Source organism: Perognathus longimembris, chromosome 5 (assembly GCF_023159225.1).
Source record: "Perognathus longimembris pacificus isolate PPM17 chromosome 5, ASM2315922v1, whole genome shotgun sequence".
NCBI classification, from domain to species: Eukaryota; Metazoa; Chordata; class Mammalia; order Rodentia; family Heteromyidae; genus Perognathus; species Perognathus longimembris.
In genome coordinates this window covers 6,811,993-6,838,175 of record NC_063165.1, presented here as the reverse complement: position 1 = coordinate 6,838,175, position 26,183 = coordinate 6,811,993, and the positions used below count along the sequence as shown (strand labels likewise).

General features: G+C 42.0%; 2 protein-coding genes and 1 long non-coding RNA gene across 3 annotated transcripts in view; 2 read left to right on the top strand and 1 right to left on the bottom strand.

The window, feature by feature from the left end:
- The first annotated feature begins 941 nt into the window (after positions 1 to 941).
- Positions 942 to 26,183, top strand: part of Mrps6 (mitochondrial ribosomal protein S6) — a 53,116-nt gene continuing 27,874 nt past the window's right edge. The window contains exons 1-2 of the mRNA XM_048346263.1: positions 942 to 994; positions 1,026 to 1,134. Of these exons, the coding sequence (XP_048202220.1) occupies positions 1,090 to 1,134 (45 nt within the window). The 5' untranslated portion in view covers positions 942 to 994; positions 1,026 to 1,089. The remainder of the gene's footprint in view (positions 995 to 1,025; positions 1,135 to 26,183) is intronic.
- On the top strand, positions 1,002 to 24,868 carry Slc5a3 (solute carrier family 5 member 3). The gene is made up of 2 exons (XM_048346262.1): positions 1,002 to 1,134; positions 20,384 to 24,868. Exon 2 carries the CDS (start codon positions 20,722 to 20,724, stop codon positions 22,876 to 22,878), a length of 2,157 nt encoding a protein of 718 aa, XP_048202219.1. The 5' UTR covers positions 1,002 to 1,134; positions 20,384 to 20,721; the 3' UTR covers positions 22,879 to 24,868.
- Positions 4,096 to 14,056, bottom strand: LOC125351484. Its single transcript, XR_007210958.1, has 2 exons — positions 13,609 to 14,056; positions 4,096 to 5,527 (listed from the first exon to the last, which is right to left on the bottom strand). It is a non-coding gene; the product is annotated as an uncharacterized LOC125351484 (long non-coding RNA).

Genomic DNA, 26,183 nt, shown 5'->3' with positions numbered 1-26,183 from the left:
AACCCAGGGCTTCATGGGAGGGAGGCAAGCACCCTACCACTAGGCCATATTCCCAGCCCCTGTATCTATTTCTTAATGCCTAAAAATTCAGGGGCTCACCGTACTTGTCTCATGGGGGTGGTTGTTGGGAGAGTTTTATGGGGCACCCGGAACAGCCTTAGCTTGGTACCCCGACACAGCAGAGCCGGTGCTCAAAACATTTTCACGAGGATCGTTAAAACCACTTGAGAGGTGACAGACATTTCACTTCCAGCAGTGTGGTCAGCACGGTCAGCACGGCCAGCAAGGCGCAGAGGGAGCCCTGGAGGGGGGGGCTAAGGAGGGGGCCAGGGACCCCGCCTGTCACCCAGGCCCAGGCTGGAGGGAGCGGCCGGGCCATGGGGGGGGGTGGCCCTTGTCCCACCGGGGGCCTCCTCCCTCCCATCCGCTCCCGGGGCGCAGCACTTCCAGGCTCAGGTACCTCGGTTCACTCCGAGGCGTCCACCCTCACGGTCCCCCACATCAACCTGCCCAAGGTCACCGGCAGGCGAGAGAGGAGAGGAGGGGGGAGAGGGAGGAGGGAGGGGTGGGAGAGAGAAAGGAGAGGGTGGGGGAGAGGCAGAGGGGAACGGGGTGGGGGGGCGGACGGGGTAGAGAGCGGAGAGCGAGCGCCGCCCCCACTCCACCCCGGAGGCTCCCGCGCCCCGCTGGTGGGAGGGGGCGCCGCGGCCAGGAGCGCGCGCGCCGCCCGGGCCGAGACCGCACCGCGGCGCGCACGCGCACACGGCCGCCCCGCCGCCCAGGAGGAGACGCAAGGCATGGAAAGTTCCAGGGGCTGGAGAGCCCTAGGTAGAAAGCGTGGCGGCGGAGGCGGGCCTGGGAGGGGGGCGTGGCCTCGCGTGGGGGGGGCGTGGCCCCCACTGCGCAGCTGCCGGAGCCTTTAAGCCCGGGCTCGCGCGGCCGGAGCGTGCTTTCGCCGCCGCCGGGGAGCCGAACGCCGCAGCCGCCGGCGCGTTTCCCACCCGCCCGCCCGCCCGCCCGCCCGCCCTCCGGTCCCGCGCCCGCGCGCCCCCGCCCCTCCGCACCCCGGGACCCGGCTCGCTCCGGAGCATGCCCCGCTACGAGCTGGCTTTGATTCTGAAAGCCATGCAGCGGGTAAGTGACCTTTCCCTCAGAGCCCGCGGGCGGGCGGACGGGCGGGCGGGCGGGCGGGCGGGCGGGCGTCCTCGCCGCAGCTAGGCCGCCGCCGGTGCCCGCGCTTCCGGGGCGGCGGGACCCCCGGTGCTCCGCGGCGCGGCCCGGAGGAGGCTGTGCGGGCGGGCGGGCGGGCGGGCGGGCGGGCGGGGGCCGGCGGCGGGGCTCGGCCGCGTGCGCGCGGGAGGCGGGGGCGTGCCCGCGCGTGAGAGCGGGAGGCCGCGGGAGGGTGTGCCCGTCCGCCCGCCCGCCCGTCCGCCCGCCTGGAGGCCCGGAACCAGGGGGCGGGGCGGCCCTCGGCCGAGCCCCGGCCCGCGGGAATCCAGTTGGAAGGTCCGCGGGAGGACACGCCGCAGCGCCCGGCTCGGCTCCGACCTGCGCCCGCCGCTCGTCAAGCTCGTCGCCGCCGGCCCCGCCGCGCGCCCGCCCGCTCGCCCTCCCTCCGGCCGCCCTGGCAACGTCGGCGCTCAATAAAACGTTCCTCCAGAGCGTGTGTGTGCGGTCATCTCCTCCACCCGCCTCTCCCCGCCCTCACGCGGACACCCCCGACAGATGAACACCCCCTCCCCCGCCAGCCCCCCCCCCCCTAGTCTCCCCTTCTGAGGTGTCGGGGGGAGGGGAAGCGTCCCGCCCCCGGCTGCCCGGAACCCCGGGTTTTCATTCATCCCAAGTTGTTGCGCGCCTCTTTCGGGGGGACACCCGCCCTCCTCTTCCCCCCCCTTCCCCTCCCCCTCCCCGCTTCCGATGGATCGATCTTGAGGCGGGGGTCGGGGTGGGGGTGGAACTTTCAGACTTGGAGGATGGTAATCGAACCACCGGCCTCCTACCCGCCCCCCCTCCCCGGTTCACCCACCACCCCAGGTGCTGGCGGCGGCGGCGTGGGGTCCAGGACCGGGAGAGGCCGGCGGGCGCTTCGGCCTCTGTTCTGGCCGAAAATCCCCGTCCTTCCGAGGGAGAGAGAGAGAGAGAGAGAGAGAACTGGGTAACGTAGAGTGTGTACGGTGCTCTATGTGCTTTTTTTTTTTTAAACCTCCTGCTCCCAGGTATATAATAAGAAAATAATCGTATCTGGTCTGAACTTTGGGAACAGCCTTCTCTGTATTGGCGCTGGGAACGTGAGCACATTAAAAGACAACGACGACAACAATGACAAAAAACAGACATTAGGTCAGTTTTGAAGAGTAACCAGTTTAGTTTGTTTGGATTTTTTTTTTTTTTTTTAAGCTTGGGCTCCCGTGGAACCACCAATGCCGGGCCTGCTTGATGGGGTTCCATGCTATTGTGTCCCGAAGCTGTAAGCTCCCCCGGTCGGTCCCTTGCCTTGTGGAGAAGTTGAGATTGTATTGTTTTGCCTCCGAGATACCCCCCCTCTCTCTTATCTCCACCATCCTCTTTTTCCTTAGGAGGAAATGCACCTTGAAAAGGGTAGGGATAGTGGAGGGGCAAATTACTAAAAAGAGAACATCTTTAGAATTGTCTGAGCCTCGAATTCTGCTTTTTTAAAAAGGCAGTGTTGATTCACGACCTGGGAAATGTGACTACTGAAATTCCTCTTGTTTTAGGAAGTGGCAGGTGATTACCAAAAAGGCAGCAGCATCTAGGCTTTGTTTAGCGCATTCATGAGTCTTTGAAATGAAAACTGGATTCTTCCCTGGTTAACATGGCTGCAAGTGTATTGAGTAAAACGATTTCCTTTACCACGCTGCTTGTTGTGTACTTTGTGTGTGAGTGTTATGTATATGAATGCCATTTGAGAAGGTAGTTGCTTAGAACAGTCTTAGGCCGAATTTACAGTCATCTCTAGGAAAAAAAAAGTATGGGTATATAAATATATACACAAATATTCTATACAAGCAGCATGTAATTTTTTTTTTTTTGGTATAACACTCAAGATTCAGTCTTTGGGTGTACATAGTTTTCACTTACTTTAGATAAACCAAGAGTAGTTTTAATAGTTGCTTGAAATCCTTGCCTAAGGGCAGTGTTAGCCTCCCTCCCCAACCTTCAGAAAGTTTATCATCCAGGACAGTTCCTTAGGAGGGAGAGAGGGGGAGCAGGATTTGGATACTAAGGCCGAGGGTGAGACACCTGTGGCTCTAGATAAACATTGTTACCACGTGTATTTTTGGGATCCTTGACCTAAATAATACCACATTTTGGTTAAAAAAGTTATCTTTGCTTATGTAGTTTGTAACAGACTTAAAGGCTGTAGACAATCTTGGCTTTCAATTGAGGAATGTTGAATTCTAAGTGGGAGGAAAATGCAGGACAAAGTGAACTGGGTTTGTTTAATGTAAAGTGCTAGTGTGGGCTTGTGTACCTTTAGCAGGACCCCAGGAGGTCTCCGTTCCAACCTGAGGCTGTGTGCGCTTCTGCTACCGTAATTTTAAGGTGGATAATTTTCATAGCTTTAGATTTTAGGAGGACCACTTTGCATTGTGGCCCCTTAATACGTTATTTTTCTCTTCTGCCTTTCCCATAGTTTTTTTTTTTTTTTTTTTTTTGTGCTGTACCTGAGTTTGAACTTGGGGGCCTCTATACTGTCCCTTAGCTTTTTTTGCTTAAGGCTGACTCTATCACTTGAGCCACAGCTTCACTCCTCCTGGCTTTTTGTTGGTTAATTGCAGGTAAGAGTCTCATGTACTTTCCTGCTCATGCTGGCTTTGAATTGAACCTCTGTCTTCAGGTCTCAGTTTCCTTAGTAACTAGGATGAAAGGTGTAAGCCACCAGTGCACAGCCCTAATAATTTTATGTGTCTTAGAATTGAGGAGATAAAGCAACTTTAGTAGCACATGAGAATTTAGAGAATTAGCTTAGTCTTCCAGAGTTGTTTTCCTGTTTCTTTTTTGAAGATGGTTTCCAATCCCTTTAGAGGTGGGGTAGAGGGCATTATTCTTCTCTAATAGCCCTCATTTTTTCTTATTTGACCTCCTTTACATTGACTCCTTTAAATTGAGCTTACAGAGTTTTAAATTTAAAGACACCATGTTGGGCCTCTCACATATCTGTGGTAACATTGTGGGAGTCCTATGGGAATATTTTGGGGTTTAGAATAATTAGGTGACGTATGTAGTCACTCTAGTTATCCCATCTTTTTTCTGTTTTCAGTTGATTGTAGTGAGTCTGTGCTTTTGTTGTACTTGCACACTAGTGCATGTATGAGTAGAGATGTCCATCCAAGAAATCTATTTGAAGCTTAAATTTTGACCAAGACTTCCCCTTACAGCCTTCTAGACTTGGAATTGAACCTAGGGCCTTGTCATGCAGGGCAAGTACTCTACTGCTGATTTTTAATGTCCATGTGTGTGCAAAAACTTGTAATTTCTATATTCTCTGTTTTTGCTTTATCATCAAAAAGTAGGTAAAAGTGTAGTTAAATTCTGAAATAGGATCCTGTGAATGTTTGTGAAACTAGGGCTTTGAGGGTAAAGACCAGCCATTTAAAAATGACAACTATTTGAAAAAGTAATTGCTTAGAGTAGTCTTAAGCTGAATTTACAGAAGAGTCTAAAATAAATATTTGAGAAGCCTTGTTATCCTTATATCAGATAGCATCAGAAGAGTTTTACTCATTTCTGGAAAACATGGTATTCCAAGGGTATAATGCAGCAGGACATAAGCTGCAGTGCAAAGACCAAACCTGGATACTCAGGCAGTCTCATCTCAAGAGGAAGACCTTTTCTAACACCGAAAGGATTGCCTAAGAGATGGTGAGCACTCTCCACCTTCCCTGACCCCCTTGCAGTAGGAGCAGTCAGATGGCCCAGGGAACCAGGGCTTGTGCATTGTGGCACCTCAACTGACACTAGTTACCAGTTGCTTCTCTTGAGTCTGGAAAGATGGCTGATGCCATGTGGAGTTTGGAGATGGGTATTTAATTTCTGCGAGGTAAAAGAGTGAATTGCCGGTCCATGAATGATAAAGCTACATGCTGTGGAGGAGTTTAGAAAAGCTTTGGAAATCTTTTAGGCTTAGAAATGGGTGTGGGAAGAGGAATTTTAGGGAGAAAAATCTTTACATAAATATTTTTCCTATTCTTTAGGAACAGTGTCATGTCTACATTGCATTTGCTCAGAAGCTGATCACAGTTGAGATAGTTAGATTTGTGAATACCCTGAGAAATATATATTTTTTTCTTGGAATAATATCACTCAAATTTTTACGTGAGAATAGTTTAAATAATAACTAGCCTAATTGGTGGGTAGGTGTATAATAGCATATGTATCTTTTGGATATTTTCTAAAAGAAGTAGATAGCTACTTGATTAAAACGGAGCTAGTTTTATGTTAAGTATTTTTTTCTCTTTGAGACAATATCTTATATGGCTTAGGCTAGAACTTGATAGCCTTAAGACTCAGCCACATGTTCCACCATTCCTGGGCTCCCCATTTGCCTTTTATTTTAATGAAAAGCAGATTACATTTTATGAAATCTCATTAAAGTAGCTTATAGTCTAAGAATTTTATGATGCACTCTTTAGTTTAACATATGACTTGGTAATTAGATAGAGAAAAACATTTTTAAGAGATGTAGAAAGCAGTAGGTTTTCTGAATGAGTCTCAAGACTTCTCTGTTTCTCTACACTCAAGCCTTTGTGATTGGACAACCCTGTCAAAGTTTGTGTTTAGTATAGAGTTGTATCCAGTTCAGACATTCTGAAAGTAATAGAAAACATTTGCTTTTTCTCTTTTTTGTGTTGGTCCTTGGGCTTGAGGTGGGCACAGCCCCCCCAAGCTTTTTTTGCTCAAGGTTAGTGCTTTACCACTTGAGCCACGGATCTACTTCTAGCTTTTTTGGTAATTAGTTGGAGATGAAAATCTCATAGACTTTGCTGTTCAGGCTGGCTTTGAACCATAACCCTCAGGTCTCTGACTCTTAAGTAGTTAGGATTATAGGTGTAAGCCATTGGTGCTTGGGGTTGGATACCATTTGAGGTGATGGGAGTACTAACGAACTCATGTATGAGGCTGGCTGGACAAGCCCTTTTGTCATTGCAGCTTGCCTTGCTTGACAAGCATTTGATAGTTAGGAAATGGTGAAATCCCTACTTGCTGCTTCTGGGACACATCAATTGAAATGGAAACATGAAGACAGTCCTTTCTTTTATATTGTTTTACTTTTCTTTCTGTTGGACGCTCCCCAAACAGTTCAGCTTATGTCTTTAGTAGTCTTTCTTTGTTCTTTTAAAATTTGAAACCACACAATTAATAGCAAATTTGTGAGTCATATTATACTTACATTTAGTATTAAAGTTTTCTTGGGTTACAGCTTATTGCCGCAGCAAGTGCTTGAAGAAGGTCCTGCTCCTGACCCTGAGCTACTGCTAAGATACAGAGTGTGGCTTGGGGGTAAGGAGTTTTTCTCACCAGATGTGGTTTGTATATGTGAAGACTGCTCACCAGAAGTTGATATTCTGCCCTTCGTAAAAAAAAAAAAAAGTTCATTACTTGTATATTCATTGATGTTTATTGTAGATTTCTTTTTGTATTTTTTATTTTTTCTTAAAGGCTAGAAGCAGCTCTACCATTATTGTAGCTTTTTTAAAGTCTAGGTTATGTTTATACAGAGTGATCACATGAAACAATGTTCAAAAGCAGTAAGGAAGGTCTAACATAATTTTTTTCTTTTTTTTACCCAGTGTTGTTGCTGTTTGTAGTACAGGCATAACTCATCTCAAACTTAAATACAGATACTTAGCTTAACATGAAAGTGGAGGGAAGTGTAGAGAGGGAGTGATCATTGTGGTATGATTATCATATGTGTAAAAATCAGTTGCAACTTTTTATCAAGTTTTTCCTAGTTCATTTAAGTTATGGTCTCTTTTAGAATTAATTTCTAATCTCATGAGTTTTTCTGTTCAAGATGAGGAGTACCTTTGAGTACTTCTTTTGAGAAGTTACACCGAAAGGTTTGTCATCTACGTATGTACTTACCTCTTAATCTAGGAAAGTCAACTTGAAGGAGGTAGTCAGATGAATATCTGGTAAGTTACTAGTTTCTCTAAAAGAAAACTGCTTGGGAGTTTGAAAAGGTTAGTCCAGGTCTTGTCCTTGTAACTTAGAGGAGATGGCACAGTGACCCACAAGCCATACTTGCCCTGCCACCTGTACCCTTTACAACCTGTTGTTGGGAAAAAACTATCAAAGGGTCAATATTTTATGGCTATTTGAAAATTAGAATTCAGATCTCACAATCAGTGGAGCTACATTAGATTATAATCCTGTTCCATTGCCTATGTCTATTATCTGGTCTTTTACAGGTGAAATCTGCAGGCCTCTGATTTACAGTGTACTGATGAGTTTTCTATATTCATCATTTGTTTTCCTAAGGAGCTGTTGTCTGACTTTCTGCTTTAATTCCTCCCTTTCTCTCTCCATCCATGTTGTTCCTTTTGCTATATTGGTGATGTGCTGTTTTCTGAACAAGCTGACAACTCTTCTTCCGAGCTAGTTGTAGCCTAGATGCAGCTCTGGCATAACAAACTCAGTATGGTTCCAAACTCAGCGAATTGCCTACTTCCATGCTTGCCCCTGTTAGTGCTTAATTTGTTTATCACTTCTCTACCTTCTATCATCTGGCTTGAATAATCCACTTCTTTCTATTCCTGAAGTCTCAGTCTCCTGTAGCCTCCTCTCTGCCTTCCTTGAGCTGCTTGTTTCACATGTTTGCAGTTTTATAGGTATCTCTTCTTTTCTCTCCCCCCCCCCTCCCCCTGTTTCCCTCCTCCTTCTTCTCTCTTTGTTCCAATCCTGTTACATTCAGGTCCTGGGCACTGACCCTGAGCATTTTTGCTCAAGACAAGTTCTCTCCCACTTGAGCCACAGCTTCCTGATGGTTAACTGGTGATAAAAGTCTCTTGAGGGGCTGGGAATATGGCCTAGTGGCAAGAGAGCTTGCCTGTATTCATGAAGCCCTGGGTTCGATTCCCCAGCACCACATATAGAAAAGGCCAGAGTGGTGCTGTGGCTTAAGTTGGTAGAGTGCTAGCCTTGGGCAAAAAGAAGCCAGGGACAGTGCTCAGGCCCTGAGTTCAAACCCCAGGACTGGCAAAGAAAAAAAAAAAGTCTCATGAACTTTCCTGGCCTGGCTGGATTGGAAAAGGGATGCTCAGATTTCAGCCTCTTAAGTAGCTAGGATCATACAGGCATGAGCCTCTGGCACCTGGCAGTGGGGATCTTTTAATGTACTGCTGGTCGTTAATACCTTTGAATATACCGCTTCACATACAAAAGTAATTGTCTTAAGATGTTTTGCAAGACACAGATACTATTTTCACAAGTAAATAATAGCACTAAGCAGTGATGACTTTCTGATTTCCACACTAGTTGGGTCAAGCTGCTGCCAAAGTGGGACACATGTCTTTCTCACAGACATTGAGACTGAAGTCTGGCATCAATGGCTGCCCCCGATACCACTCTAGCGTATTAAAAAAAAAAAATCCTACCACTCAATTAAAAAAAATTCTCCATTTCATATACCAAGTAAAGCTATTGCAGATGAGTATATATCATTTCCTTTCATTTTCTCTGATGCCTGGATCACATTTCTTCTCTGGAATGCACATTTTTTTTTCTTGACATTTCCACATTGTCTCCATGAATACCTCTTCAAGTTCATTTCAACTTAAATATCAAGGACCTGTACCAATAGGATCTTTGCTTTGGTTGCATGGTGTTTTCCTATTATCAAATGTTTTACTTTCCATGTTGTGTTATTAATTGCTGAATGTATTTTACCTCTTTTGCTAGACTATAATTCTTTGGGGTCAAGTCTACTTTCATTTTTATCTTCTGTGTTGTGAATACGACAGATGTTCATTTAGCTGCTTTGTGGGAATTACTGCTATGATCCACAGTAGGTTGCTTTCAAGTCAGTGTTTTCCTTGGACTGGGTGAGTCAGATGCTAGAAGTTGTATTGATTTTCAAGACTTTATGGCAGGTAAAACTGGTTATAACAATTTGAATACTTTATGAATTGATTAAATCAGTTCATACTTTTTCCTCCTCTTAAAAACCAAATTGGATTCTTTGGAAAGACTTGTAAAAGGTGAGTTGCTGAAATGATGGCTGTAAATGTTTGGTAGGAAGAGTAACAAGAGTTGAGATTCTGTGTTAAGGCTGCTTTATAGGGAGCTCTTAAAGCTTTCTACTTTAATGAGACTTGAGTTGGAAATTGGAGGTGATGGATTTATAGAGTTTTAGATCAAGCAGAAGGAACACCAATCAGCAATGAACTCTTAAGTCATGGATATCATTCTTCAAGGGCTTTGGCCCATATGTTATGAGAGGCTGGCAAGTCATTATACATATAGGTGTCAAGCTTAAGTAAAATATTTAAAGTGTGTGTGGATTGTTGATTGAATATGATTGGGGTATGAAAACTTCTGCTTCAGTATGTGCTCTGATTCCTCCCACCCCCAAATGAATAGAAAAACTTAAGATTCCAAGTGAGGATACTTGTTGGTATGGTAGAATAAACACAAAAGTGACTTTGGGAAGGTGAGAAGGAGCTTTGGAGGCAGATGGATCTGGTTTTAGACCCTCAGTTTTCTCATCTCTTTAGAGGGGTAAATGTGTGTCAAAGGAGTAGTGTAGTGAGTTGTATTGCCTTATTTCCATAGTTCTTTTCCCAATTGAGATACTTCAGAGCTAAACTTTATGTTACCAGAATGCTAGACTGAATCAAACCTGAAATACAATTCTTGCTCAGTGAGTATTAGTGATGTTAGTACTAGCTGCTTCACTCCGGTCTCACTGCCATGTCTGGGCCTGGCTTCTCTTACTCTTTTTCTATTCTGTTCCCAACTAGAAAGCCAGATTTAGAGGAATCCAGATTTTAAGATGTTGTCAGTTAGCTCAAAAATATTTTCATCATGATGGGCCAGAGTCAATTGTGTAGTTTCTTATTTAGGTAATTGGCTTTAGAAGGCTACTTTCAACTCCTTAGTATCTGTGTAGACAGAGCCTGTCTTTGTAACTGGTCATTGATTGACAGTAGAATCAATAGCTATTAAGGAAATAGCAGCCATGTTTTAATTCTGAACCATAATAGCAATCTCAGACTGCTGGATTACCTATGTTCATATAGGCTACCAGAGACTTTAGAGTTGCCCATGAGTTTTGGTATAACAGCGTGACCTGTTAGAGTATGATTCACAATCCACTTTGTCTTTGAGTAGATTGTTTATTTTAAAATTATTTTTTGATTTTTTTTTATTACTATAAAGGTGATGTACAGAGGGGTTACTCTTGCGTAAGTCAGATAAAGAGTACTTTGTTTATTTTTTTGCCACTACTGGGGCTTGAACTCAGGGCTGAGGCACTGCCCCTGAGCTTCTTTTGCTCAAGGCTAGCACTCTATCACTTGAGGCCACAGCACCAACTTCTAGCTTTTTCTGTTAGTATGGTACTGATGAATCAAACCCAGGGCTTCATGCATGCTAGGGAAGCACTCTACCACTAAGCCATATTTCCAGCCCAAGAGTACATTTCTTTTTGGACATTGTTACCCCTACCCTTACTTGCAGTTTTTCCCTCTCATCCCTATCCACAGTTGTATTGTTCATTTTCAGCGTCCAGTGAGTACCATTGCTGCTGTGCCTTCTTTTGCACTCTCCAAGACATACAGATGGACAAATAGAACAAAAAGTAAACAAAAACAGCAAAAAAAACAACCCACCTTATTTTTGTTTCCTGGAGTTCATTTTGATAAATTATTTTGTATGGTCAGATGTACATAGGCATTGTGCCTTTCTGTTCCTCTCCTAAGAGTATTGTCCTTTGGTGGATTGTGTAAGCAAGCATTGGCACAATTTGATTTTCACCCATTGTATTAACCTCGTAGTGGTTTGAAATAATGCTTCTAGGCCAGATATTGCTTTGTCTGAAAATGACTTGCCCAGTGCAGGGCACTGAGTTTAAACCCCAGTCCTGCCCCCCACCCCCCAAGGAAAATGGCAAACAACGGGACCTCATAAACTGGCACTTTATCTGTCCCAGAATCAAGATTTCCTACTTTTAAACTTTATTTAGAATTATGCTGTTGTCCCACCTCTCCCCCTTCCCCCTCACCCCAGGCAGTGTTCCACCTCTTGAGCCACAGTTCCATTTCTGTTTTTTTTTTGTTTTTTTTTTTTGTTTTTGCTGGCTAATTGGAGATTAGAGTCTCTAGGATTTGTGTGGCCTGGGCTGGCTTCAAGTTGAGCTTCACAGATCTTAGTTTCCTGAATAGACAGTATTAAGTCCAGCTAGACTTTAGGTTTTAAAACTTTCTACTTAATACCTAGATGTTAAGTGTTTTCATTCTGCCAAGTGAGGAAACCTAGGTGTAGCTATGGCAGCCATCTTCCTGTGGCTGTAGTCCAGTTTGAGAACATTCTCCTTGTGTAGACTGGGAATAATGCAGTGCTTGAGTTTCAGTGGCTGGGAAGGGGATCCCAGGAGAAATGGGCAGCCCTCGCTACTTAGAAAGGTGAACATCCTTAATAATCTGCCCTGTTTCCACTGTGTGTGCATTGTACTGATTTTGAGTTTCTGTTGGTGAGTGAAAAGCTAAAGTTGAGGGTAGACTTTTCCTGGAATGTTGTGGGATAGAATATTATAGGATTGTTTAATTTGCTTTTTGAATTGCTTGACCTAACACTGTTAGGAAAGTAAATGGCCTTCATGTTGATTGTTTTGATTGTCTTCTTTAATTTTTTTGGATACTCCTTGCCTTCTGTTTTATTAGCAGTTATGAGAAAGAATTGTGTGATCTTAAAACCTTAAAACACCAGTTTTCCAGCAGGGGAAGTCCAAGCTGGCAGACTTGGTAGCAGTATTGGTCTCATAGGAATGCCCTTCTCATGTGGACCAAGTAAGGTTTTGTGAAGTCTGTCTGTGAGAAAGTGAAGAAAACTAATTTGTCCTGATGTCATTTTCTTTTTTTAATGGTTAGAATGAAACAGCTGAAAGTTTCTCCTAATTTTAAGATCTACCTTCTGATATCCAAAGATAGCAGTTTTGAAAACATTTCTCTGGATTGTTTTACCCTTGTACTTTTCTCACCTGAATGCAGGAGGAAAATTTAGCTGACTTAGTCTATAACATCGTGTTTACTTGATGTCCATATCTTAGGTTCTGTTCTGGACATATTTTCTGTCCTTTCGTTCAAATACTGTTTGGGTTATCTTGTCTGTGGTCCTGTTTTCTTCTTGAAAAACCTTTTCTTACCTTGAGGAAAATTAGAACATTTCTGAATTTTCTAGCCAAATTGTCTGAGGAAGCATTCAATTTCAAAACCTGTTTACAAATAGGCTTCCTGGGAGAGTTAGAATCTGGTCTACCAGGAAGATGTTTGTGATTACATTTTCTGTTTCAGTAACATGGAAAATGAGAAACTATTTAGTATCTGTTCTAGGAACACTTTTTCTAGGAACATAAAATGGGAACCAAGTAGGATAAGAACAACAACAAAAACCACGAAGGTGAACCACAGAGTTGGATGTTTGAGCTCTTCAAATCATGTGGTTGTTACTAGTCTTTGAGGGAAGATGGTAGTTATACCCAACTTTAGTGATTGAAGCAAGGGCTGCATGTTTGAATTTGCACTTAAGATATGCTTTTCTTTTGTCATCTTAATCCTCGATATCTTAAGAATTAGTATGGCTTACATTTTACAAGTGGAACAAATGGGAGCAGGAAGGTGCCTAGCATCACAAAGTATAAGTGATCAAGCCAGGATACAAGGACAGTCTCAAGCTAGAAGTCAGGCCTTTGATTACTTCATTAGCAAAGGCTATGAAGAAAATTAGGTACGGATAAGAGGAGAGAATGTGTGTGTTTCACTTTAATTTGGATGTTCAGGCAAGACAAAAACTTTAATGAGAGTGAGACATGGCCATTAGTTTGGGTAGACCAAGAATACGCAGAGGCCTTAGAGGAGTTCTATCAAGATCTACTCAGTTGAGAATTTTTTTTTAAAGGTCTCTGAAAGAAAGCCTTATGAATCGACACGACAGTATGAGAATTGTTTAATGTGTAATTCCACCCAACCTCCTGCAGGACTTTTATCTAGTTATCTGTCTTAATGATGTTGCCTTGAGATACACATTTTCACATTTTGCAGAAGTGGAAATTAAGACTCATAAACTGGATGTAAATATATTGTGAGTGTCCTTATTTTACCCTTATTCATCTCTACATCTCCCTCTCTTGAAGATGTGTCTTATGTTTTCTTTTTATGCTAGTACCAGGGTTTGAATTCAGGTTCTTGAGCCCTTGCTTGACTTCATTGCTCACTGCTAGTGAGCTATGCTCACTAGCTTGCTGCTCACTGGTATTCTACCATTTGAGCTTCTCCTCTAGTTCCTTTTTTTTTTTTTTTCTTGTTACTTGGAAAGAAGAGTCTTACAGACTTTTCTGCCTGTATTGGCTCTAAAGCAGAATCCTCAGACCTCAGTCTCCTGAGTACTAGGTTTACAGGTATGTGAGTACTCAACTTTCATGTTTTCTTTTATGTTAAAATAGCAAGTTGTTACAAGAGCATTTAATTTACACTTTTTTCATAATTCAAACAAATTCTTATTTGCTAGAGATAGAACAAAGGTACTTTATACTTTTTATATGCTATTTGTAAGAGTTTACTGAATTGGTTTTATCATTTTTTTAATGTGGAATATTTGAGTTACAAATACCTTGACACGTCTTTCTTTAGGAATAAGGGCCTTTTCCCCAATTACAACATAACTATTATACTCAAAATGTATATTGATGTAATAGTAGTACAAAATACTAAATTTATATTGAAAATTATTCTAGTAATACTTTCAAATGAAAAAACAAATCCAGTTTTATGCAAGATGCCACTGACTCTCTCCTGTAATCCTAGTCACTCAGAAGGCTGAGATCTGCAAATCATCATTTATCTCCAATTGACCGCCCCAAACCCAAAAGGAACTGTGGCTTAAGTGGTGGTGTATGCTAAGCTTGAACAAAAAAAGCACAGGGACAGTCCACAGGCCCTGAGTTCAAGCCCTAGGACTGGGACCCTCCCCCCCCCCCAAAAAAAAAAAATCCAGGAACATACATTTAGTTGTTTAGTCTTCTTGAATAGTTACATGAATGACCATGGCACTTGAGGAGTCCAGGACCACAATCTACAAGATCCTTCAGTTAAGATTTGTCTGTACTTGCCTTTTCATGATGACAGAAGGCTTTATCTAGTTTCCTTTCCTGAGTATAGAATAGGTTAAATGTCATTGGCAGGCATGGTCACAGATATTGGGAGGCATGTCTCTCCACTGTGGGAGATGTTAGGCAGTCATTTGGTTTAGGTAAGGCCCACTAGATTACTTCATTGTAAAAGTTTCTTTTTCCCTTTTATGATGTCATTTATGATTTAACAAACTTGAAAATGAATATTTTGCTCTCTAACAATCATCCACTGGCTTTAGCATGTGTTGGTTCCAAATTATTACTAGAGTGCTTTAAAGCAAGCACAGGCATACCATTTCATCTGTAAATATTTAGCATGTATCTCAAAGACAAGGACTTTTTAAAAACATCACCATCAGGTCTAAGCTCAGTTCTTTAGTATCTTGATATCTATGTTCAAGTTCCCTTGTTTAATTAATCTCTTAATCCCTTAATTATTTATTTAATTTGTTATTCCCTTAGTTTATTTAAGTCTAAATTCAAACAAAATCCTCCCATTACTTTACTTGGTGATCTCCTAAGTCCCTACTTTGTAACAGCTTCTCTTAGTCTTTGTCCCTTTCTGCATTTGTTCTTTTGTGTTCTAATACCAGTTATTTTCTGTAAACTGGTGGTAGAACTTTGGTTAATTAAGGCTTTTCTCTTGCAAGTTTTTAAGTGGTCCTGAAGACAGCATCACATCGAGAAGCACATAAGACTGCCTTGTATAGAGAAGAACTGTTGTGGAGCGATAGATAACTATGCACTGTCATTCCAAGCTTCTTGAGAGCCACTCGCCTCTTGACTTAAGGGTTTGGAATCTCTTAGGTACAGTGTTACCTTAGAACTTGTTAATGTTGATTTACTGATTGTTATTCTTTCTTCAGTTAGTTGGATTTTTTTCTGATTCTTATTTCCAGTTATATTTGCTTACATCATCCTGAAACTTGCTGTGAAATATATCTTTACTCCAGAGAAGATGGTTGTATACTTTAGTGAGCCTCTGAACCAGGTTGCTATTTCTTTGGTTAAAAGTCTCAACTGAATAGATGTTAATGTAACTACTCCAAGTCCTCCATATGTGCCTCCTCTTCTACCCCAGTTAATACCCATGGTTCGCTTTTGGAAAGCTTTACTCAAACACAAGGTGTCTCAGACATGATCAGCAAGTTCTTTCTTGCTCAGCTGAATCACCAATCTCTCAATTGTTTATCTGAAAATTGGTAGTAAAATAATTATGCCTGCCTCTAGAAGTTTTTGTGAAGACTAAAGGAGGTTTAGTGTGTAGTATAAATGCAGTGCTTGGTACACAGTGTTCACTAAATACTGGTTTAAAGTAACTTGAGCGGAGAGTGTAACTTAGTAGTGAAATATTTTTCTTGTGTGTGAATTTAGTTTAAACATTAAAAATAATACTAAAAAATTAGGTGCTGGTGGCTCGTGCCTGTTAATCCTAGCTACTTAAGAGGCTGAGATACAGAAGAAAGCCATTTGAGGTCAGCCTGGACAGACAGGTTGCTAGATTCCATCTCCAAAACAGCCAGTAAATACCAGTATCACACACACACACACACACACACACACACACACACACACAGAAACAAAACTAAAAAGTTTTGTTGGAACTCTGAAATAATAGTGAAGATGTACAAGGTTGAATTTGTTTATGAATTGCCATAAGCTTAGGCCTTACCTGGAGTGAGCTAAGTGCTGCCTGTCCATAGCCAACTTGCCTTTTAACTGGAAAGAATGAACAAAGACTCCCCCAAGAAGAGCAACAGTAAAACCTCAAACACAAATCCAGAGTGAAATTAGTACAATGGAAGGAAGTTGGGCCCTCTTGTGGGAGGCTAGATGTAGATGGTGCTCCGGGTACAGCTTTTTATTGCTTCATGGCATGCTAAGAGTTTTATCTGAACAAAGGCCTTTCTTGCCTAGTCTTACTGGCCTGTCATTCTACACACTCAACTGGAGCTATTTGAGATTGCAGGGAGCAAGGTGCTCTGTTACTCCTTGGCCTTTTTAATCTGTCGTCTCATTGCTTAAAAACTACTCTTTGTTTGTTTTTTGTTTTTTTTGGCCAGTCCTGGGGCTTGGACTCAGGGCCTGAGCACTGTCCCTGGCTTCTTTTTGCTCAAGGCTACCACGCTGCCACTTGAGCCACAGCGCCCCCTCTGGCCATTTTCTGTATATGTATGTGGTGCTGGGGAATCGAATCCAGGGCCTCATGTATAGGAGGCAAGCACTCTTGCCACTAGGCCATATCCCCAGCCCCTTAAAAACTACTCTTGACAGTAGATGGTTGCAGGATACCAAAAGTTTAGCAGTATTAATGTTAAGTGCTCAGTTGTTAAGATTTGATTCAGTTTTAAACAATATGCAAGGTGGTAGACCCACTGAGACAAATTTGTGAGCAACCTAAAGTCAGAATCTCTGCCCTCCTTGGGCACAACTAGTAGTAAGAAGTATGTTTTTGACAAAAAGCATAAAGATTGAGGGCTTGCCACTCTGTAACTTGATGGTTAGAGCAGAACAAGTTTTGGGAACTAAGCCAAATTTTACTCTTAACACACTTAAGCAGTCATGAAGGCACCCTTCATTGAGAACAATGATCCGTTGCTTTTGCTGTGCGAATCCTCACATCTGGATTGAACCACTGATTCTTTTAACCCAGTATTTTACAGGTGGGGGAGTAAACAGGTATAGATTAGTTTGGATAGATTCATGTGGCCTGTGCTGAGTCTTAAGTGTAGGATAGACCCTAAGAAATACATTTTTTTCTTTGTGGGGAGAGTACCGATGGATGCTCTTACTGAGAGTGAGGGCCAAGCACCTTTTTCTTGGATAGTTAGGACCTTTTAAAACTTGGATCTTTAAGCTGATTTGTGAAGGTAAGGTGTCCTATTCAGCAGTTTGTTTGCTTAGGAAGCCTTTGCCTGAGTTTCTTGCTGTTTTAGGCTCTTTCACCATCATCTGTCCATTCACATATGATCACATTAAATACTTAAACTGAATTGGAATTTTATCCTTATATAGGATCTAGTATCATTCATATAATGTTAAAATGGGTAGTCATTTCATAATTCTCTTTACACCTAAAAGGTCCAATTTTTGAGATGTCTTTAAAAAATCATCCATTATGAGCCAACTTTTATATTGGCAGATGGAAGTTGACATGTATAAATTTCGAGGCGACCCATATTGATTGATGTAGCCATGTGGTGGGTTTGGGGACTTTGATGTTGATGAGGTGTTATTTGAAGAAATGGTTTATTTTGGGGGGAAGCCAGCTACCTTCCTCCACATGATAAAGGCAGTAAGAATGGAAATTAGCTTTGCTTAGCCACTCCTTGGCGCATATGTTGCCGTGTCTTCCTCCTGCCCCTGCCCACCACCGCAATTTGTAGGGAAGGTAGGGGTGTCAAACCTTGAGTGGGAATTTCAGCAGGAAGCGGAATATGGCTTAGATAATGGCCCGGCATAAATCGTGTTTGACGTTGAGAAATAGTATAATTGATTCTAGCATTGCTTTCTAGTGATAGAGGAAGGAAATGCTTGTTTCTGAGAATTTTGTCTCTTAGCAAATAGGCTACTGTAGTAAGTAGCCTTGGAGACAAACCAGCCCCACCTCCTTCCAAACAAACAGGCCCTGGACCATCTCTTCCCCTTCTTTGGGAAACGTGCTCAGCTATTGGCACTGAGAACATACCTCAAAGAACGTCTTTTGCTTGGTGCCAGGCTTAGCTGTGTAGGTGAACAAGTGACAGGGTATACATAGACCTTGGGTAGCAAGGAGATGCCTGATGAAGGCCAGCTACACCTCTTATTGTAATGGAAACATTTCAGAGCACTCTGTTAGATAACATATTAAGTGAACCTCCCTATATCACTTCAAAAGTGTTTAGAGGTGAGGAAGGTGATCATAAAATATGACCAACTTTAGGATCTAGCAGATAGGAAGTGATGACACAGATCTTACCCTTCTAAGTTTATGCTTTACGTGATATTACTTGGTGGTTTTTGTACAAGCTGTTGACATTGACTTTAGGAGGTAAGATTTTAATACTTTTTAGTGATTTATTATTTAAAAATGGGATAGTGTGTTTTTAAGGTTTTTAGTACTGTAGCCCATTTTGAACAGTTTTGAAAGAAAAAAAAAGGAAACATCATTTATGGATCTTTTTCCCCCCTTTTGCCATTCTGAGGCTTGAACTCAGGTCCTGACCGCTGTCCCTGAGCTTCTTTTTGTTCAATGCCAGTGCTCTACCACTTGAGCCAAAGTGCCACTTCCAGCTTTTTCTGAGTAATTTATTGGAGATAGGAATCTCACAGACTTTTTCTACCTGGGCTGTCTTTGAGCTGCCATCCTCAGATCTCAGCCTCCAGAATACTCTGCAAGAATTACAGGCAGGAACCCACCAGTGCCTGGCTCATTTATGGGTCTTAAGTTTACTGTTGATTTTCTTTTTTTTTGGCTAGTCCTAGGCCGTGAACTCAGGGTCTGAGCACTGTCCCTGGCTTCTTTTTTGCTCAAGGCTAGCACTCTGCCTGCCACTTGAGCCACAGCGCCACTTCGGGCCATTTTCTGTATATGTGGTGCTGAGGAATCGAACCCAGGGCCTCATATATGCGAGGCAAGCACTCTTGCCACTAGGCCATATTCCCAGCCCCTTACTGTTGATTTTCAAAAGAAGATGCCAGTATTTATTGGAAAGCTAGTATTTTCCAGCATGGAACATTTATTCTGAAGTTGACCCAGAAAAAAAGAAAAATCATTTGGAAGTTAGCATGTGGTATTTAGATGGTAATAACTTTTCTTGATCTGTCAGCTACAGTTATGATTAAGTGAAGATTTAGAATTTGTGTACCAGGAAGAAAAGCTCCAAATTTGAATTGATTTTAGGTAAATTTAAATGTCTGTTTTGCAAGGTAATTATTTTAATCCAAAACTGAAAAATATCAGATGGATTTATTGGAAAAGATTGTCTTTACAGGTGAAGAATGTCAGTTTTGTTCAGGTTTGTAGGACCCAATCAAATTACTCAGTCTTACAGAAAACATGGCTTCTTCTTCTTCTGCCCTCTGCTTTTTTTTGTACCATTCAACAAAAAAGGCATTATAAAGAAGTCATCATACTTTGCAAAATCAAACCTCAATTTAGTGCCTTTATTTTCTCATAGGTTCACTTGCAAATAGTTACATGAAGAAAGGAAGAGAAGGAAATTGAAAGTTTTTATGTTCTTTCAATGTCATGTACCTAGGAAAAGATAAAATTTTAGAATTGTTTTGTGCATTTTGTATGTTTCTAGCTTTCTGTGTGGAAAACATTGTCTCCTACTAGCCATCTCCTAAGTTCCAGGCTACTGTATGAAAACTACATTCACGTTCACAGTAGGAATTCAGGAAAGTTCTATTGTAATAGATTGTACAGCTGAATTTGGATTTTTGTGCGGATGCTAGAACCTAGTAAACACCTGGGCCCATTCAGGACCCTAACTAGCTAGAAGGCCACCCTGGATACTCCTGGGATTTGTAGTACTTGAAGATTTATTTTATATCCTTATGACTAATTAGTGTTTTCCCTCCTTTAGGATGTTTTTAAAAAATTATTAGCATAAACTGATTGTGTAAAGATTTCAGTGTGATATTTAAGCACATGTACAATGTATTTTGATTCAGTTCACTCTATGTAGGATGCTTTAAGATCTTGATGTTTGTTCCAAATACACTGCCACAGTAAGATAAGAAAAGATGATATGGTAACAGTTACTTGGGGAGAGGTTAGGCTGTTTAGCTCATGAGGTCAATAAGTTCTTGTTCTTGATTCAAAATGAATACTAATCACTGACTTATGTATTGGCTGAGACAGTATGGATTGTCCTTTGCTGTGGAATTAAAGTGTATGTTGAAAATTATTATTTTTTAAAAATAAAGAATGTTTTGTTGCGCCATGTTTGCTCAATTGAAAGTTTCCCCATCGCATGGTGAGACCCTCCTCTAATTCAATCTTTGTCTTTTGTCTTTGCTGCCTTGCAGGGTTGGTACAGTAGGCTTCACTAGACTTAGCTGCAACTCAGAATTTCTCCTCCAGCACCTGAGTAAATGCTGATGGTCTTGTGGAGAGTGGATTAAGAGTACGAGCTAAGTTCTCAATCCCAATTAAGAAGCGGAGGAAAATTTAACTGTCTCCTACAGAGTTTATCACAACCACCACCATCAAGACAGCAAACCAAAGGACAAAGACTTTGACCTGCTGTGTTACTCTGTATAGTCCAGTTCACGCATGGTTTACAGACTTGGCTGGGGTTACTAATAAGTAAATAAAAAGTTGGACGCTTCTGTCGCTTGGACGCTTTGATTCACAATTTACCAGAATGAGGGCTGTATTGGAGCCTGCAGACATTGCCATAGTGGCCCTGTATTTTATCCTGGTCCTGTGCATTGGCTTTTTTGCCATGTGGAAATCTAATAGAAGCACCGTGAGCGGATACTTCCTGGCGGGGCGCTCTATGACCTGGGTAGCAATTGGTGCCTCTCTGTTTGTGAGTAATATTGGGAGTGAGCACTTCATTGGGCTGGCAGGATCTGGAGCTGCAAGTGGATTTGCAGTGGGCGCATGGGAATTCAATGCCTTACTGCTTTTGCAACTTCTGGGATGGGTTTTCATCCCAATTTATATCCGATCAGGGGTATACACAATGCCTGAATACTTGTCCAAGCGATTTGGTGGCCATAGGATTCAGGTCTATTTTGCCGCCTTGTCTCTGATTCTCTATGTCTTCACCAAGCTCTCAGTGGATCTGTATTCCGGTGCCCTCTTTATCCAGGAGTCTTTAGGTTGGAACCTTTATGTGTCTGTTATCCTGCTCATTGGCATGACAGCTTTGCTGACTGTCACCGGAGGCCTGGTTGCAGTGATCTACACAGACACTCTGCAGGCTCTGCTCATGATCATTGGGGCACTCACTCTTATGATTATTAGCATGATGAAGATTGGTGGGTTTGAGGAGGTTCAGAGAAGGTACATGTTAGCCTCGCCCAACGTTACTTCCATTCTGTTGACCTACAACCTTTCCAATACAAATTCTTGTAATGTCCACCCCAAGAAAGACGCCCTAAAAATGTTGCGGTCTCCAACAGATGAAGATGTTCCATGGCCTGGATTCATTCTTGGGCAGACCCCAGCCTCAGTATGGTACTGGTGTGCTGACCAAGTCATCGTGCAGAGGGTCCTAGCAGCCAAAAACATTGCTCATGCCAAAGGCTCTACCCTTATGGCTGGCTTCTTGAAGCTTCTGCCAATGTTTATCATAGTTGTCCCAGGAATGATTTCCAGGATACTGTTTGTTGATGACATAGCTTGCATCAACCCAGAGCACTGCATGCAAGTGTGTGGAAGCAGAGCTGGGTGTTCCAATATTGCTTACCCACGCCTGGTGATGGAGCTGGTCCCCGTAGGTCTTCGGGGCTTGATGATGGCAGTGATGATTGCAGCTCTGATGAGTGACTTGGATTCAATCTTTAACAGTGCCAGTACCATATTCACCCTTGATGTGTACAAACTCATCCGCAAGAGTGCAAGCTCCCGGGAACTGATGATTGTGGGCAGGATATTTGTGGCTTTTATGGTGGTGATCAGCATAGCATGGGTGCCAATCATTGTGGAAATGCAAGGAGGCCAGATGTATCTTTATATTCAGGAGGTGGCAGATTATCTGACACCTCCAGTGGCGGCCCTGTTCCTTCTCGCAATTTTTTGGAAGCGCTGCAATGAGCAAGGAGCTTTCTATGGTGGAATGGCTGGCTTTGTTCTTGGAACTGTCCGGTTGATTTTGGCCTTTACCTACCGGGCCCCAGAGTGTGACCAACCTGATAACAGGCCAAGCTTCATCAAAGATATCCATTATATGTATGTGGCCACAGCATTGTTTTGGGTCACAGGACTCATTACTGTAATCGTTAGTCTTCTTACACCACCTCCTACAAAGGATCAGATTCGTACCACCACCTTTTGGTCTAAGAAGAGCCTTGTGACAAAGGAGAGCTGTTCTCAGAAAGATGAACCATATGAAATGCAAGAGAAGAGTATTCTGCGATGCAACGAGAACACTGAGGCTATCAACCATGTCATTCCCAATGGGAAATCTGAAGATAGCATTAAGGGCCTTCAGCCTGAAGATGTTAATTTATTGGTAACCTGCAGAGAGGAGGCCAATCCAGTGGCTTCCTTGGGTCCTTCAGAGGCAGAAACACCAGTAGATGCATATTCCAATGGGCAAGCGGCTCTCATGGGTGAGAAGGAGAGAAAGAAGGAAACGGATGATAGAGGCCATTACTGGAAGTTCATAGACTGGTTTTGTGGCTTTAAAAGTAAGAACCTCAGCAAGAGGAGTCTCAGAGACCTGATGGACGAGGAGGCTGTTTGTTTACAAATGTTAGAAGAGACTCCACAAGTTAAAATAATATTGAATATTGGACTTGTTGCTGTGTGTTCGCTTGGAATTTTCATGTTTGTTTATTTCTCCTTGTGAACTTAAGGATACGATGAGACAATTAACTTAAAATACTGGTCTTTGGGGGAAAACTTACGTAACTGTCGCATCTCTCTCAGGCATTGTTTACGCAGTAGATTTTAGCCAAACTTTACTTAGCAGAACGCCATCTATTTGCAAGACTTCATTTTCCTAAAGATGGATGAAAGTAGATCCTCAGCTTAAATGGAGCAAAACAGACTTAATTGTGTAAAAATGTGGTTTAAAATTTTCCATACCAAAGTAAGGAGAGACCAGTTGTCATAGATTACTTAGAGTAGAATACATATCAAAGGTATTGTGAATAAGAAAATACTATCAGGACGCCAATTCTTGGTAGACCTTATGCTGAAGATTGTTCATTTTTATTTGTTTTTGTCTCTAATACCTATTACCTTTTTAAAGAAACCTGAATTTTTAGATAATCTATAATGAGTTACATACTGAAAATCTAATGTCATTGAGTAGTCCTTTCAGGACAGGTTAGGTTTGCCAGTTTCGTTTTGTTAGCATGAGTCTGTGGAGAAAAGGAAGGAACATTTCCTGTATGGCTTTCAGTATCACCTGTATGTATAATGTTTTTGGGGAAGACTATTCCAGCTCTTCTCCCTCTGTTGGTTTCTATTTTCATGGAAGTTTAAGTGAACCATACTCAAAACGACTACCAAGTGTTTCTATAAAGTTGTTAAAATTGTGTTAAATGATCATGGGGGGAAGTGGAACAACCATTAATTACTTAAGATCCCCATGTTTATTGATCAAATTAAGTTTGCTTTTAAATATAGTTTGGGAATTAGTAGCTCCTAAGCAGGTGTTTGATTGACTTAGGCTAAAATGGTTAATCATGCTCTGCCAGTTTTCTAGCTTTTTCTTGTCACTTGACAACACATTCTGTTAGTTAAATGCCTTCCTTCCCAAGTGAATCCCTTTGGAATATAGTGTCCATTATCCTGAAAAATTGACACTGCTTTTGTTTGCTCAGTTATTACCCAACTTGGTGAAGTTCTTGATACATGGAGAATGAGATTTCATGATGGAAAACTCAATTCTGAGATCATAATGCATTTTTCCTCCCCAATTTCTTTTTTTTTCTTAAAAAGATCTGCCAGTTGTTCACAGCCTGTACATCTTAGTTGTCATAGTCATGTAACGCATGAAGATGTTTCAGTGAAAATAGGCCATTAGTTGTAGAAAGCGCAGAGAGCATGCTTGCCATTGGTAGATTATCAATATAGTCTTTCTGTAGGATGGATAGCATGTTCAAAAGGTGCCATGAATAAGAACTGTGTCTTTGGAGGATGTTATAGCACTTGTGTAGGCACTGGATTCTTGTCATGATTGAGTTGATACCAGTTGCAACATTGGTGGGTGGGAATCTTTACTGAGGGGGGACGGTAAAAAAAAAAGATGTTTGGGAAAGGCTTTGTGAATTAGTAGTTTTGTGTCCTCAACACTGCCCTTTGTCCTCCCGGAAACATGAAGAAAACTAATTGTGTATCTACTTTCTTTGTCTTTAAACTGATACTTTTTTAAATTGCATGATTTTACTAAGTCTTGTATCCTTTAGGGAAAATTACTTTTATAGATAATTTTGTAGATTTTGAATCAAAACTCAGTCCTGATGACTAAATTTTTGTAATGTATACACTAGTTTGCTTATGATGGACTTGATTAGTCCAAAGTTGATTTTAGAAATAATCAGGTAGTATAATGTCTTCCTATCTTCAGGAGGCTTTTCTGATGGATTGAGTATGTAGATGAAAAAGTAATTCATGTATGAATAGCATGTATTTCTGAAGAGCTTAAGAGTGCCTTGTATAATTTTTGTTACTAATTTTATCCTTGAGATTTATAACCTGGGGGCCAAGTAGATAAGGACCATTCTTTTCTTATATGGAGATTGAGACTATGACATGGATAGGAAACCTATTTTGAAGAACAGAAACCAAGTCTCCAAGTCTGGACACAGAGTTTGTCCAGATGTGTCTGGCTTGTGCTATTTTTTCCTTTTTTGGTATAACCTTGTCATGTTTTGGACAAGATCTTGCATTTTCTAGATTGGTGTTAAATTATAGGAATTAACATTTCTTTGAACACATTGCTCACATAGCCGTGAGCATTGACACACATAGCAGTGAGCATTGACACACTGGCCAGGCAGCCTTCTTATCTTTTCTCTTGATAGCATAAGCGAATAGGAGAGTCTGTATGTGACTTTTCTCCTTCATTTAATATTGAGTACTAATAGTTTAGAGAATTAAGGTCTCCCTATCTTTTCTCTGCTGTTTCATAAAATACATCATCTTATATCAATTGGTGTGTGTATAGCAGTAGGTCAAGGTTAGAGTACTAATGTCTGTAAATAAGGAATGACTTATTAGCTTGTCCATTAGAATTGTTTATTCTTATCAGTGTAAACATCACTTTTATTTATACTGAAGTCCATGAAGCTTTTCTTCTTATTGCTTCCCAGGAATAGATAGTGTTCTTGAATCAGTATGTGAATTGCTGATGGCATCTTCCTTTTGAGGGGACTAATAGTCAGAGAGTGTTTGTAGCTAGGAAAATGTTCCTACTTTACACTGAGTAAATGAATCCTAAATGATGATATTGATCTCTATACAATGTGGGTATGTTTATGTTTGCTCAAACAAAGGTTCAGACCAAGAGTGATCCTGACTAAAATAATAGCTAAAAGTCAAAATGAAGAAAACAGGTGGTGGGGGAGGGGGGGAGTATGGACCAAAATACCATCTTTGCCAGCTGTGAATGATATCCCCCAGTGCCTAGATTCTTGTCTTCTCAGGAAGTCTTCATCTCCTGATTTGATAAGAAGAGCTTAAGTATACTGGTTTATAGAAGGACTTTTTTTCCCCCCCTTTTTCTTTTTGGTATGGGACATTTGGTTTCTCTGTTCATCTCTCAGAAGATTCTGTCCTGTCATCCCAAGAGTAAACTATTGTAGCAGGTTCCCCCTCATCTTTTTTCTGGGGAGGTGATTACTTCTTTTTTCTTCAGAGAAGCAAGCAATAGCAGTGGTGCTGCGTGTATCTTTTGATCCATACTCAGTATAGATCTGATCTCCAGGGCTTCCTTTTCACTTTCTTTGCTCAAAGGATCCATTGGGGGGGGGGGGGGCACAGACTGGCCAGGGTCAGGTAGTCATAGCTTTAGGGATAGCAGAATAAGAGATTGCCAGACCCATCCCTTTGTGAAACTTTCCATTTTAAGAATTGTGCAGGATTGTTATTCAGCTCTCTGTCTCAAGGCTAAGCAGATTAAAGTCCTGTCCAGGGCAACTAAAC